This window comes from Macrobrachium rosenbergii, chromosome 48 (genome assembly GCF_040412425.1).
Source record: "Macrobrachium rosenbergii isolate ZJJX-2024 chromosome 48, ASM4041242v1, whole genome shotgun sequence".
In the NCBI taxonomy this organism is placed as follows: domain Eukaryota; kingdom Metazoa; phylum Arthropoda; class Malacostraca; order Decapoda; family Palaemonidae; genus Macrobrachium; species Macrobrachium rosenbergii.
Window position 1 is genome coordinate 58474193 of NC_089788.1, and position 13374 is coordinate 58487566.

The following is a 13374-nucleotide window of genomic DNA, read 5'->3' on the forward strand; positions in this document are numbered from 1 at the left end:
CTACTGTTTGGAATGGTATCCCTCCTTCACTTTATCCAACACCTTAACAAAACATACTTAAAAATAAGATAGCCAAGTTTTGGATATCCGGCGACATGAGCAAAGATGCGAGACGGGTAATTTCAGCAACCCCAAGTGGCCTCGCCAAAATACAGGGAGCGATTCGACCTCGATCTGAAACTGCGGTTACAAACAATATCCAAATCTACACACGAGTGGGCCACGAGGAGTTCATTAATCCTCCAACTAAAATTACACGTAACCTATAGATACAAGTCTCTCTATGCAGGAAGACTTGGACGTGATTTGTATGAGAATGGAAGTGTGAGAACGCCACACACTTACACATATCACCCACATGTCTTTATGTATGTGAAAAGAGAGAGAGAGAGAGAGAGAGAGAGAGAGAGAGAGAGAGAGAGAGAGACGGGGATTTGACGACATACAAACACCACGTTGTTATTTAAGCAAGATTACTCGACTTTGTGTGTCTCCTGAGCACTAAACGTCCCTAAAGCATTCATTCCTAAAAGCGTCAAGGGGCAGCGAACAGGCGTGGCAGAACTGCGTAAACAACCAGAAAGATTATTTCTTCAGAGCCCGATCACACGCCACCAACATGACACTCACGTGCTCTACGCATCCTATGGATGTAGGTTAAACATAAAGAAAATACAAGACAGAAAATTGAGGTTATCCCGACGACTTTTTCACGAGGGGAGATCTGGAAATCTCACACAAACATTAAATCAACCCTATACCAACTCGTCCACTAAGACAAACGCATCTAAATACTATACAAATAAGGTTCTCCCTGTTTCAGGAAGAAAGGAAGGTTAAAAAATTCCCCCGCCCCTCCCAGGTTCCTCCTTTCCGTTTCCTGGTTTTTTCGGGTGTGGGCTGCATAGGGCCCATTAAGAACATTGGATGGTCGTCTCAATGACCTTTGGCCTCTGCAATGAAATAAAACAAGGTGTGAACTACAGGCATCGTCATGGTGGCCTTTGGTTTTAGAAATAGTGCGCATTCACCTGTTCGTTAAAAAGAGCAAGACGCCGTCTCTTCTTTTCGTGAGGGTGAATACGTGAGCGAGGAGAGTACCACTTCCAAGCAAGAATAACAGGAAATACAAAGCCAATAAACGCTTGCATTAGTGTTATCATGGTTATTTTCATCAGCGTGAGGAATAAAACCCACAAATATTTCACCAGCCAAAGATAAGGAAACATATACTGAAAGCTTTCGAGAGACTACTCGGCCCTCATCAGATAACGATCGCACACACTCTTGTCAAATGCTTACACACGAGTTCCTATGCCAACTCACGTCGCCTTGTAATGGAACGTTTTACTTTTCACTAATTCAATATCTTTTAAGGTATAAGAAAAGCGAGTGCAATAACTCTTGAATTATAAATTTAAAGCAATATACGTATAAAAGGTTTTTTAACGATTCAGAAATAAAAGGCTAAAATAGAAGTCCAGTTCCACAGCCCAAGACTTCGTATCAAATCGGAAATTTTATCTAAATTTTATCTCTCTCGCCTATCGCTTCTCGTATACTGTGCCATCTGATAACACTGGTTTAGGCTAGAGATAAGAAACCCAACGCTAACAGGCAAATAGTGAGGTATCAGAGAGAGAGAGAGAGAGAGAGAGAGAGAGAGAGAGAGAGTTTGCCCTCTTCCAATAAATACACACCTCTACCTTCCACCTGTAGAAGTAGCTGGCTACCTGTTTTTATCATCGTCCCGAACCAGTTCCTAGACACTAATCTACCTGACCCTACCATCTTTGCTAGTTCCTCAGCCTAAAGGCAGTACGTTAGAAGGAATCCCACCACAAGAAAAGGTGTCGGGATTTTAATGATTTAAAGGATGAAAAGGTGAACTGGTGTTCCATTCAGTTACTTGTCCGCTTAACCATTTGGATATAAGATATACGACTACGACCATCTAAATCTAACGCTTGTCCGATCTCTTTGAAATTTCATACAACAGCAAAGAGTTCCAGTCTCCTGGCACCTATACTTTTTGCAACGAGCCGCTTGCGCACCACACTACCAGCAAATCGAGCTGACTCACCTTTGCTCTTTGCACCGCTTGACGCCTAACATCAAACGTACCAACTTTATCGAGATATGTCTCTCCCTCTGATAAAATATTTGAGTCAATTCTATCATCATGGAACACGGCTAGTCTAGTGGCATCAACATAAACAACTTGTCTGCTGTGCTAAACGCGACGACAACCAGAGACCTGCTCTCAGAGTCACGCTCATTCTCATTCAGTTTTAACGGAAGTGACGACAACATTTCATTACATGATCACTGCAGAACAACAACACGAGAGCTACATTAAGAAAAACCTTAAACAAGGAAAACACCTTTTTCAAAGCACGGACTGCCTGAAAGACTTCGAATTCATTTCCGGATCACAGTCACAAACTAATGTCCCATCGTGGTTGGGCTGCAGAGCTCAGTAACACATACTGTACACAATCTATTATTATAAAGATGAGCAAGCAAACAATCCAAGCACTAGAAATGAAGGATACTCAAAAGGAGAATGAGAAAGAAATCTTTATCACACTGAAATATCCCGCATAAACCTACTGAATATTTGAGTCACTATTCAGGTAACAATATTAATACCATCTTTCTGAAGCATAATGGGTGATACATTACCTTTTTTGGTTTTAATCTCAAAATCAATAAAAATAATAAAAATAATAAAAATAAAAAGTGCCTAAAGAAAGAGCATAATACACAAAGAAGCAAAGGTCTCTCTCTATCTCTCTCTCTCAAACATACATACATACGCACGCACACATACACATACACACACACACACACACACACACACACACACATACACATACACATATATATATATATATATATATATATATATATATATATATATATATATATATATATATATATATATATATATATATATATATATAGTGTATACAGTATACTTCTTGTGCTGTGTCACGGTAAGGAGGCGACTCTTGACATTTCTTCCTTAATAATGAGAAGTAGCCAAACCAAGATAGAAAGAACATGCTCTTATTAGTTATGAGTTAGAAGAGAAAGAAAAACTAGCAGATGTACAAGTTCATGGCAATGGCAAGCAAAAGGAGGAGGTTCGTCCCATACGACTGGCTGAAGGAATGCCTTCTTCCCCACAGCAACAGTACAAGACAGAAGTCGTGCCGGCTTTATTCACATGGCCATCACATGATAGAACATCAGGCCACTTTAAGCTCCGCCTTCTAACCCCAACCCTTCAAAGCGTACACACAACTCGACACTATTTAGAAAAGATTTTCCAAGATTTTCCAACATCAGCAATCACAATATTAGAAACAATCAAAAGAATCCAAATTCTCGGTGTCAAGGACAACTAACTCTCTTAATTAAATTTCAAGGCTACTATCACTAGTCACTAGCAGTGTTGATATCAAAGTTTTACGCATGAAAGGAAATAGTGAAAAGCTTAGTCTAAGGATGCTTAAATAACAAAAAAACTGTTCCTTCTGCTTGACAAGAGGTTGATATTGACGAAAGGGCTGACTGACTGACCTCCGTGGCATAATATCGCTTCAGGAAATATACGACGGACTCGGCTGGGCGATCTCCCTCTCCCCCAAAACATGCCCTGCCCCTTTCGTAATCATAGTGGCCTCCCCCTCCCTGCCTGTCTCCCTCTACGACCCTGTGCCCGTGATCACCAAGGACCCATCTAGCCCCGCCTCTCAGGGTATATATACCACTCGGCACGCTAGAAACGAATTTTATCGAATGTGCCGTCGACCAGTTAAGACAGATGATCAAAGTTGTTGCTGTTTAAGTGTGGTGTAACGGTGGGGCCTTTGGGCCTGCCATTCTCCCTCCTACACCCCCTGTTGCAGGAGATGAATGAGGTGACGAACGAGGCCGGAGAGAAGTTTTTCCAACTGACCAGACCTGATGGAGGAGATCCCCAACATGCTATAGCTGCTGCCCTTCTTCAACGATACTTCTCATCATATTTCCTTCACAGGATATTCAAACTGCAAGCCGTGCAGCCAGGCCTTGCAGCAGCTGCCGACCATGACGGACGCGAGAACAGCCCAGGCAACGAACAATGAAAGGCACGATCCTGAGGAGGACGACGGCGACGGCGCTGTCGCAGCTGGCCAATTGCCCTCCATTTTTCCCTTTCCTCATTATAATCAACCTCACTTTCAGAGGCAGCCGACCTAACGCAAGGTGGGTGATATTCCTGAAGGCGCTGGCGGAGTTGCAGAAGCAGCAAGAGACGACTAGGCAGAAAGAGGTTTTATCTAACACGTAACTTTTACCCAAGTGAACTTGACCACATGGCGAACAATAAAATTTCAAGAGTGGCAAAATACTTTCGATGTGTGCTTGCATGGGAGTGTGCTATACCAAGGGGACTACGATTGTGTATTATCACTGACACTGTTAACATCTGTGCATGAGAGAGAGAGAGAGAGAGAGAGAGAGAGAGAGAGAGAGAGAGAGAGAGAGAGAGAGAGAGAGAGAGAGAGAGAGAGAATACATGCATGTAACGACGGAATCTATACGAATTATGCATGTACATGGTATGTTAGTCAGAATGAGAGCGAATCAGAGAAAACATATGCATATATTCATGGACATTATGAAAGAGAGAGAGAGAGAGAAATACATTTGTTCACGATCATTATAATATGAAAAAAAGAATGAATGCTCGTTTTAATGGGACTGAATGAGAGAGAGTGTGTATGCTTGTATGTTGGAATGCACGAGAGACCGCGCGTGTTGACGGAATGTGCGTACATGAGAGAGAGAGAGAGAGAGAGAGAGAGAGAGAGAGAGAGAGAGAGAGAGAGAGAGAGGGCGAGCGCACATCAACGTGAATAAACACTAACCTTGGGCATGACGAAAGCGTCGTCATTGTGAGAAGCGATCTGCTGCTGCTGCTGCTGCTGCTGCTGAGTGCCAAGTTCATGCTGGCTATGACTTCTGAGGAAGGACCTGGGGCTATTGTGATGCTGAAGTTGTGGTGAGGGAGGACCCTGTTTCAACTGCTGGGGAGGTGTGTGAGGTTGCTGATGTAAATGCGGAGGTGTCAAGGGTGGCTGAAGCTGAGGTGGAGTCAATGGTTGCTGTTGGGTCAACTGTAATGGAGAGGTTGAAGGCTGAGGTTGTAACTGAATGGGAGTCTGGGATTGGCTGTGAAGACTGCCGTTGGTTGAGTGTCTCAGAAGGGACGGCTGATGGTATGACGAAGGGGGTGACTGGGTGGGCAAAGAAACCAACTGGGGTTGCTGCTGCTGTTCGAGGGGCGGCATCTGAGGACTTCTGTAGACTGGGGAAGGGTGCGGGTGATGTCCGAGAGGTGAGCCTGTGATTGCGATGTGTCCAGAGGTGCTGTTGTTAGTCGAACTATTATTAGTATTATGTGTTGGGGAAGGAACGGCCTCCAGGAAAGGATTGGCTGTGACTCGAGCAGTATACTGAAGTGCTGAGACAGGAGAGGGCTGTTGCTGGTGAAGGTGTTGGTCAGGAGAGGCCGTTGTAGAGGGCGGAGGAAGTTCAGGAGTCTGGCCGACCTCGGGAAGGAAATCCTCTTCGGGTACGGTTGGGAGTCCTCGGCCAGCAAGCATTTCTGGAACGATATACGCACATACACTTTAGTAAACACGTCTCTCCATTCCCCCATCCCCCATCCTTTTCCTCCCCTGCCCTATGGAGACTCTTCCACTTGACCAAACTTCTGACGTTCTCTTCACAAAGGCCCAAATCTTATCAGAACATGGCATTCGGCGGCATAAGGACAACAATGGCATCCAGAAATATTCATTCTCACCCCTGATGTTAAAGCCGCGTGCTCACACATACACACACAGCACTCATCCATCTTTTTTCAAGCAACAATACGAATGATGTCATATAAGGAAAAAATATGCTCCACCAAAGTCCTCCATATACATAGTACACGGTACTTCCAAAAGCATCCCTTAACAGCAAAAGCATTACGACACAAAACCCTGAATTTTATGATCATTTCCATCTGCGGAAATTAATATACATGTAAAGTGACAATTAAAACTTCTTCTGTACTTCTACATCTACTGTATGTATTTCATATTGAGAACAATTAACATTTGGTCTGCTTAAATATCTGAAGAAAAACAAAGAATCTATTTCTTAAAGCAAACATAAAATAGAATATCTAACCTGCGAAAGTGATAGCCATACAGTAACTATGACTAGAAAGATGAACCCAATCTATCTCTAAGGAGGATTTAACAGAACGCCCGTCTTATGAAATTCTATTTTTCCAAACAAACGTCCCCTGATCCTTGCAAGTTCAGAACACTGGAGGTTGTTGTAATTCATCCAGTAAGCGCAGGATATAAAAAGTCTACACAAGCATTATTTTTATTCTTAAGAAGAAAAGGCATGATTGGATTTGCGACGTCGACGAGGAGGTCTAAGAAGACTAATGAACTATAACCTGAATAAACAAACACGAGATTTGGGCAAAACGGCGGATCTTTTGTACTAGAAGGTGCTGGGTGCTGCTCCTTGGTAAACTACCTGACACGAGGGACTGACTCTCAAGGGAGGGAGGGAACTTGTCAATCTTGAGCAAATTTCCTTTGGCTTGACTCAGGCGGGGCTTTGTACCTTTTTTTCCCCTCTTACTGCTAAGAATTCACTGATTCAACTTTTACACGAGATCTGAGAGTGCACCCATCAACGGGCCAAAAATGAATTGACTTCGACCCCATTATGGTTTTCATGGGTGTGGGGAGTACTGTAGGGGGTGGGAAGGTTTGAGAGGACACAAGATGAAGCAGAAAAAGAGATGTTGCGACTGAAGAGGGCTAACCGGTCCCCTTAAACAAAAGAGGATTACAAAGGGAGCTGAATTTTCAATTCTCTGACGGTGATCAAAATGCAACCCTTGGATACAACCTCGGTATGGGAAGAGATGTGAATGGGTCCAAGAAAACAATTAAGACATGAAAAAACAGAACTAGAATGCAAGTGGAAGTTGGACGGGGGTTTAATTGTAAAGGTGTCAATGGGAAACTTTTCCAAACTTTTTCAACCAGAGTAAGGGCTCATTTGTGCGACTACTTACGATAGCCGGGGTATTCCGGATATATATAGGTGTGCATGCTGTCTCTTATTCACTTATGGGTGGCCTGTGCTTTTAAAAATCGATTGTTGGCATCGACGATTCTTTCTTTGTGTCCTTTGCGATATGTTTCTGTCTCTCAAAGTCCAAATTCAAAATCTAAATGGCAATCAATGTCAGTGGAAAAAATCGGGCACCAACTTGAATTTTGCGCAACACCTTTTTTTTCCAAGTATGACTTGGATTTCAAAATTGAATAACTATTTACAGCGATTTGACAGACTTATTTTTTGCTTCGAAGTTGTGTGTAGCCAGAGTCAGCAATCTAGTCAATTTTGTTGAAAACGCTATTCAATCTACGACCCAACTGATGACGGACAAGTAATAGCTTTATGGTGCTAATGAAACTGTCACCGCCCAAAAATGCTTCTTCCCCACAGCAACGCAGAGGAAGTAGGGGTCTCGAAGTCAATGTTTAAGTAAGTGTGACAGAGTAACAACAAACAGCCAGGAGGAGCAGAGCGAGTACTAAGTGATTTTCGGAACGACGACGATTGGAGCGACCGGGCGAGCAGAAGAGGAGGATTTGGAGCGCTCCTCCACTGGTGTCGGAAGACTCGTTGTCGGCGCCGAAGTGATGGAGGGGAAGCCCCAACACCGCTCAGCTGCCGAAGCAAATCCCGAAACCTTCCAACATTGCCCATCGACCCACAACCAGCGCTCACCCCTCAATTCCAAACGGGCCAAACACTACGGAACATGGACGAAAACCTCTGAAACAATGCCCTCCTACAGGTACCCCCGTCCCCTCCCGAAGTTTTGATTGGCTGGGCGTCTCCCACCTCCAAAGCCTGATTGGTCACTTTCTACCCTACGTTATCAGAGGGAGAGACACACCCCTAGACCTCGTTCTCAATGCCCATTGGCCTCTTGGCTTCTCCAAGGATCTTCGTCAACCCCAACCCCCCCAAAAGTTAGTTACATGCCCTTGCCTGCTCTGCTCTGCTTCCTTTGGAAATTAACGTTTAGCCCGTCCGCCGATTCGTCTGCTCAAATGTTTTTACAACGTACAGCATCCAAGGCGTCTCCAGTCCATAAGTAATCATATCTGGGCGGGCAATTATGAGAGAGAGAGAGAGAGAGAGAGAGAGAGAGAGAGAGAGAGAGAGAGAAAGCGTTACAAATTTGTGATTGGTAGTGTTTAACACACAATAACAAAACTGTGCGCAGCATATATAAAAAAAAAATATAGATGAAATAAGAAAAAACCAGACTGAGGAACGCCAAGTTGAATCAAGAATTCTCTGATCTTATTCACCATCACACAATATAAATATATTATATGAGCATACACATATATCAAATATAATATAAATACAAAACATACAGACACAGCACCCTGGAACTACTTTAAGTACCAGAAACAGTATGTAGAGAAAATTATACGTGCAAATAAATTTAGACGATGCGCATAATAAATTTCCTAACCGTTCCATTCATGAGCGAACTTCTGGCTCGAACCAGGCACCGTACCAACTCCGCTTCTTCCCTGAACATTCTGGCACCTACAACATTCAGCATGAAGCGCTGCATTCTTCTACATCACATCTACAAAGGAATGACACCAAACTAGGCTTCACTCCTCCAAAACACATGAAGTTAACTTTGAAAACATTTACTTTACGTGAAGTCATTTCCAGATCATTCATTTCATATGCTTCAACTCTCACGCCTAAACACTGGGCTCATGTGCAAAATTCCATCAATGGCCAATTTTCCTCCAGAATATACCGCTCAAATGTAAGCAAAGTAACACCGTTGAATATTGTGCAACTACTCCAACATCAGAGAGAGAGAGAGAGAGAGAGAGAGAGAGAGAGAGCGCGTTACATACAATAGTAGATTGGTTCTACAAGGAGGAATTAATCACCTGGGCGAGGCCGTCCCCTTTGTGAATTCGAATATTATTTGTAACAGTTATTGAAAGATCTGACTTCGGAACTGGATTCAAGGTGCCAGGTCGCGCTGGAATCGCGCCCTGTATTGGGGTTGCTGTACTGACCGGTGGCATCTCTCTCGGCTAATCCAGTAGGGCATCAAAGAACGTTTTACCTTATTCTAAATATGGGACGAATTTTGAGCAAAATCTCCTGGATTCAGGTATACTATAAGACGTGATAGAAAGTTCTAACACCAATCTACTTTCGCAGTGGAAATGACGTATATACAAATGTTTCCATTTAAAATGAAAGGACTTCGATTTGGAACCGAGCTCTCTTTGAGTTTGCAGACGAATAATATCTCATAGTTCATGCTTACACCAGACGGCATTTACTTCCATCGCATTTGGTCTAACACAGTAAGGGAGGTTACGCCTTTTTCTTTTTTACTTAAGTAGAACTCCTCAAGTAGTTCTCACTTGACGGTAATTAATTGCGTGGGAGACCTTACTAGGACAGAATGGGTCATAACTGGTAATATCAACGTTACCCGAACAGCGCACATAGTACTGATGTATATTCTGGCTTTGACTGTTCTCGGAATCATTGCAGCAGAATACTGAGTTTACGATGTCTTTCCCCGAGGCTTTACCCAGCGCACACACACACATCCCCGTCTGAATAAAGACACAGAAATTCAGGGATTTTTTGTTAGCTGAATGTGGTAAAATTTGTCCTAGCATAAGGCAACAATGATTCCCTATGATAACATGGCTTACATTGACAGTGTTCACTGTCAGGCTGACCGATGATGTAATTGGAAAAAGCAAATAGTAAACATGAGTAGCAAAAGCACAAACATAAACAAAGACAGACAGAGAGAGAGAGAGAGAGAGAGAGAGAGAGAGAGAGAGAGAGAGAGAGAGAGAGAGAGAGATAAGTAAATGCAAGTGACAAACACAGTCTGCAGTGGTCATGAACGCGAGATGCTGAGAGAGAGTATTTTACAAATGAAAGCTTTCCCGCCAAGGGACTAAGGGTTACCCCGCTGACGCCCTTCCTCTCTTCTCTTTCTCTCTCCACCCTAGATGCGACCCACAATGGCCGACTAATAACTTGGTACATCATTTTCTGGTTAAGTCAACATAAGACTATTGGATTCTGGTTCGAGAATCGAACACCAGTCACTCGGTTTAATGCCCTACAGAAAGCGAGCATTGGCCTAAAATAGTTTCTTACCACTACCCAGAACTGCATCCAACTGTTCACGCCAATGACGCCTTGAATGGCTGACCTTTGACCTCTGCGTTCCCTTGACTTTTGACAAATCTCTCCGGCTCAGAAAACGTGAAAAGGCAATTGCTCAACCTAACTCCATGTTGGCTTTTGTTTTTAATTACAGAGTGCGACATTTTCCTCATTTCCTTCGGCAGTTTTCCTGCCACGTGAGAGTAGCGCCAATAAAAGTAACTCGAGAAATCATTCACAGAGTAGACTAAAGCCCTAATGGGTTATCATAAATCTGCACTGACGACCGCAGTCGTTGTGACGTCGGATAACATAAATCAATCGAGTGTAAAGACTATGACAGGACAACATCATGAAATAATCATCACTGTTCTCCGCGACCAAATGCTGAACGTTTGTGAAAGCGACGGATTCTGAGCTGGTGCATCAAGAAGACCTCCTACGACCCCTGAGTCACTCAATCAAGGGGGGGGGGACTCCTCCAAAGGTCAATTTCGTTCACGCTATTCATTTGCTGCAGTCTGCGGAAATATATACAACGAAGGTATTTATATATACATCGTTTAAGCTATCCCTGAGTGTATACATGGCTATCAATGTTTACCTTTCCTCTTTGTTAAATATGAACACTATATATATATATATATATATATATATATATATATATATATATATATATATATATATATATATATATATATATATATATATATATATGTGTGTGTGTGTGTGTGTGTGTGTGTGTGTGTGTAACAAGAAACGAGGTGAATAGTAAATGCAGGAAAATCAAATTGGCAAGGCCGCGACGATTTTACGAAAAGGCCAAAATACGAACACCTATCACAATATACGTATACTACACATGATGGCAAACTTTAATTAAATGTCCCACTGATGATAAGAGACGTGTGTGCTATGTGCCTTCCCAAAATAAAACTAAAATCTAAAAAGGAAAAGGCAACAGCCGTCATTTAAATTTCGGCTATTTTTCATTACGTTTTCTTGTTAGCTTCTAGGTAAAGGACACAAACGTCAATAGCAAAATGCAGTGTACATACGAAGCATGAGAACCCTTCTTCAAATTCTGCATTTTTTACCGACTGTCTATCTGTCTTATCTATCTAACGCTCCGAGCAGAAGAGAGGTGAGGCTTCCAATTGCAAAGTTAACGTGATGCTTTAGCAGTACAACGAGATCCACTCAACGACTTGCGTGCTGACAACTACGGGTCCAGTCTAGAATTTGCTTGCCTTGCTTTGAAGGGCCACATGTCACGAGTCCTGGCCAACTGAAAAACCAAGGCACCCCGACAATCACAAAACTTATAAGGAATCTCATTTCAGGATCTGAATAAGGACAATGAAAAGATCGTCTATTGCGAATAAATCTTAGAAAGTAATATTTAAGTTTGCTACCTCTTGATTCCTACAGGCAAAAAGCAAGGAGTCTTTAAAGTTTTGAGTACAAAAAGTAATTCTTACGGGCTCACGACCCAGAGAGAGAGAGAGAGAGAGAGAGAGAGAGAGAGAGAGAGAGAGAGAGAGAGAGAGAGAGAGAGAGAGAGAGAGAGAGAGAGAAAGGGTGTTACTGTGCTTAAGGCTCATAAAAAAAAAGTTACTATCAACTTTTATCTTTTATGGTTAGGGGGAGATCAAATAACCGTGGGGTGTACATTTCCGCTTTCCGCTTTTTATGTTGAAATTCAAATCATATATATTATATATATAAATAAATATATACAAAATTTTTGTATATGTATATATGTATGTACACACATGTATATATATACACATACACACACACACACACACACATATATATATATATATATATATATATATATATATATATATATATATATATATATATATATATATATATATATATACATATACACACACACATATATATATATATATATATATATATATATATATATATATATATATATATATATATATATATATATATATATATATATATATATATGTATATACATATACATACATACATACATACATATATATATATACACACATATGTGTGTATATACATATATACATATATACATACATACATACATACATACATATATATATATATATATATATATATATATATATATATATATATATATATATATATATAATGTAGGGCTGCTTTCATGTACTGGAGGTTGGTAGTGGGAGGTCGGAGCAGCCTGGGATGTGGAGGGGGGGGGCAGTAGTGAAGGACGGAGTGATTAGTCTAATGTGAATAAGATACCCCCATATCAAATGTATTATTTAGATTCTGAACTAAAAAAAATGTATGCATCACTAAATCCCTCTTCCTCACTATCAATGGTATTCATTGGACACCGATAAAAAAAAGAGAAAAAGAAAAGCAAGCCTAACTGAATCTCCCCTCCATCAAAGGTATACATCTCTCAAAGATTTAAAATATATTTTTAAAAATCTCTCACTCTCCATTAAAAGTACTCATCAGACACAAGTCACAGGCATAGGCCTAGTCATGACCCCTGATTCAACAATTCCACGGGGAGGTGGCAGGACAGAGCGCGCTAGAATTCTACAAACACAAATAAATATTGCTCAGCAACATTTACGCTACTTACTTGGTATGTATAGCCATACAGTACTGCTGTAAGGTAATTGTTAATATAAGATTACTTGCAAGAAAAAGAATCTTAATTAAAAGAATAGAAATCCATTTGCCTTATTTACTCCCCCCTCCATGCCAGGCTACTCAGACCTCCTGTTACCAACCTCCATCACATGAAAGCAGAGCTAATGTGATAACGGTTATTTTAAAATTCCCCTCCCCAACAAAGGAAGCCTTAAAATGCGTATGTTAAAAGAACGTTTTCTGCTCAAAATTACTTTTACTTTCATCTCCCAAAGTATTTGCATAAACTTGTGTTACATCCTGTATATATATATATATATATATATATATATATATATATATATATATATATAGACTTGTATGGCCCAGTGGATAACACCCTTGCTTTCCACCTGAGAGACCTGGGTTCGATCG

General features: G+C 41.3%; 1 protein-coding gene across 4 annotated transcripts in view; it reads right to left on the minus strand.

The window, feature by feature from the left end:
* Mondo (MLX interacting protein mondo) overlaps positions 1-13374 on the minus strand; it is a 190163-nt gene that overhangs the window by 28848 nt on the left and 147941 nt on the right. For all 4 annotated transcript variants that reach the window (XM_067091866.1, XM_067091864.1, XM_067091865.1 and 1 more), the window contains one exon: positions 4923-5662. In XM_067091866.1, coding sequence (XP_066947967.1) covers positions 4923-5662 — 740 coding nt within the window. The remainder of the gene's footprint in view (positions 1-4922; positions 5663-13374) is intronic.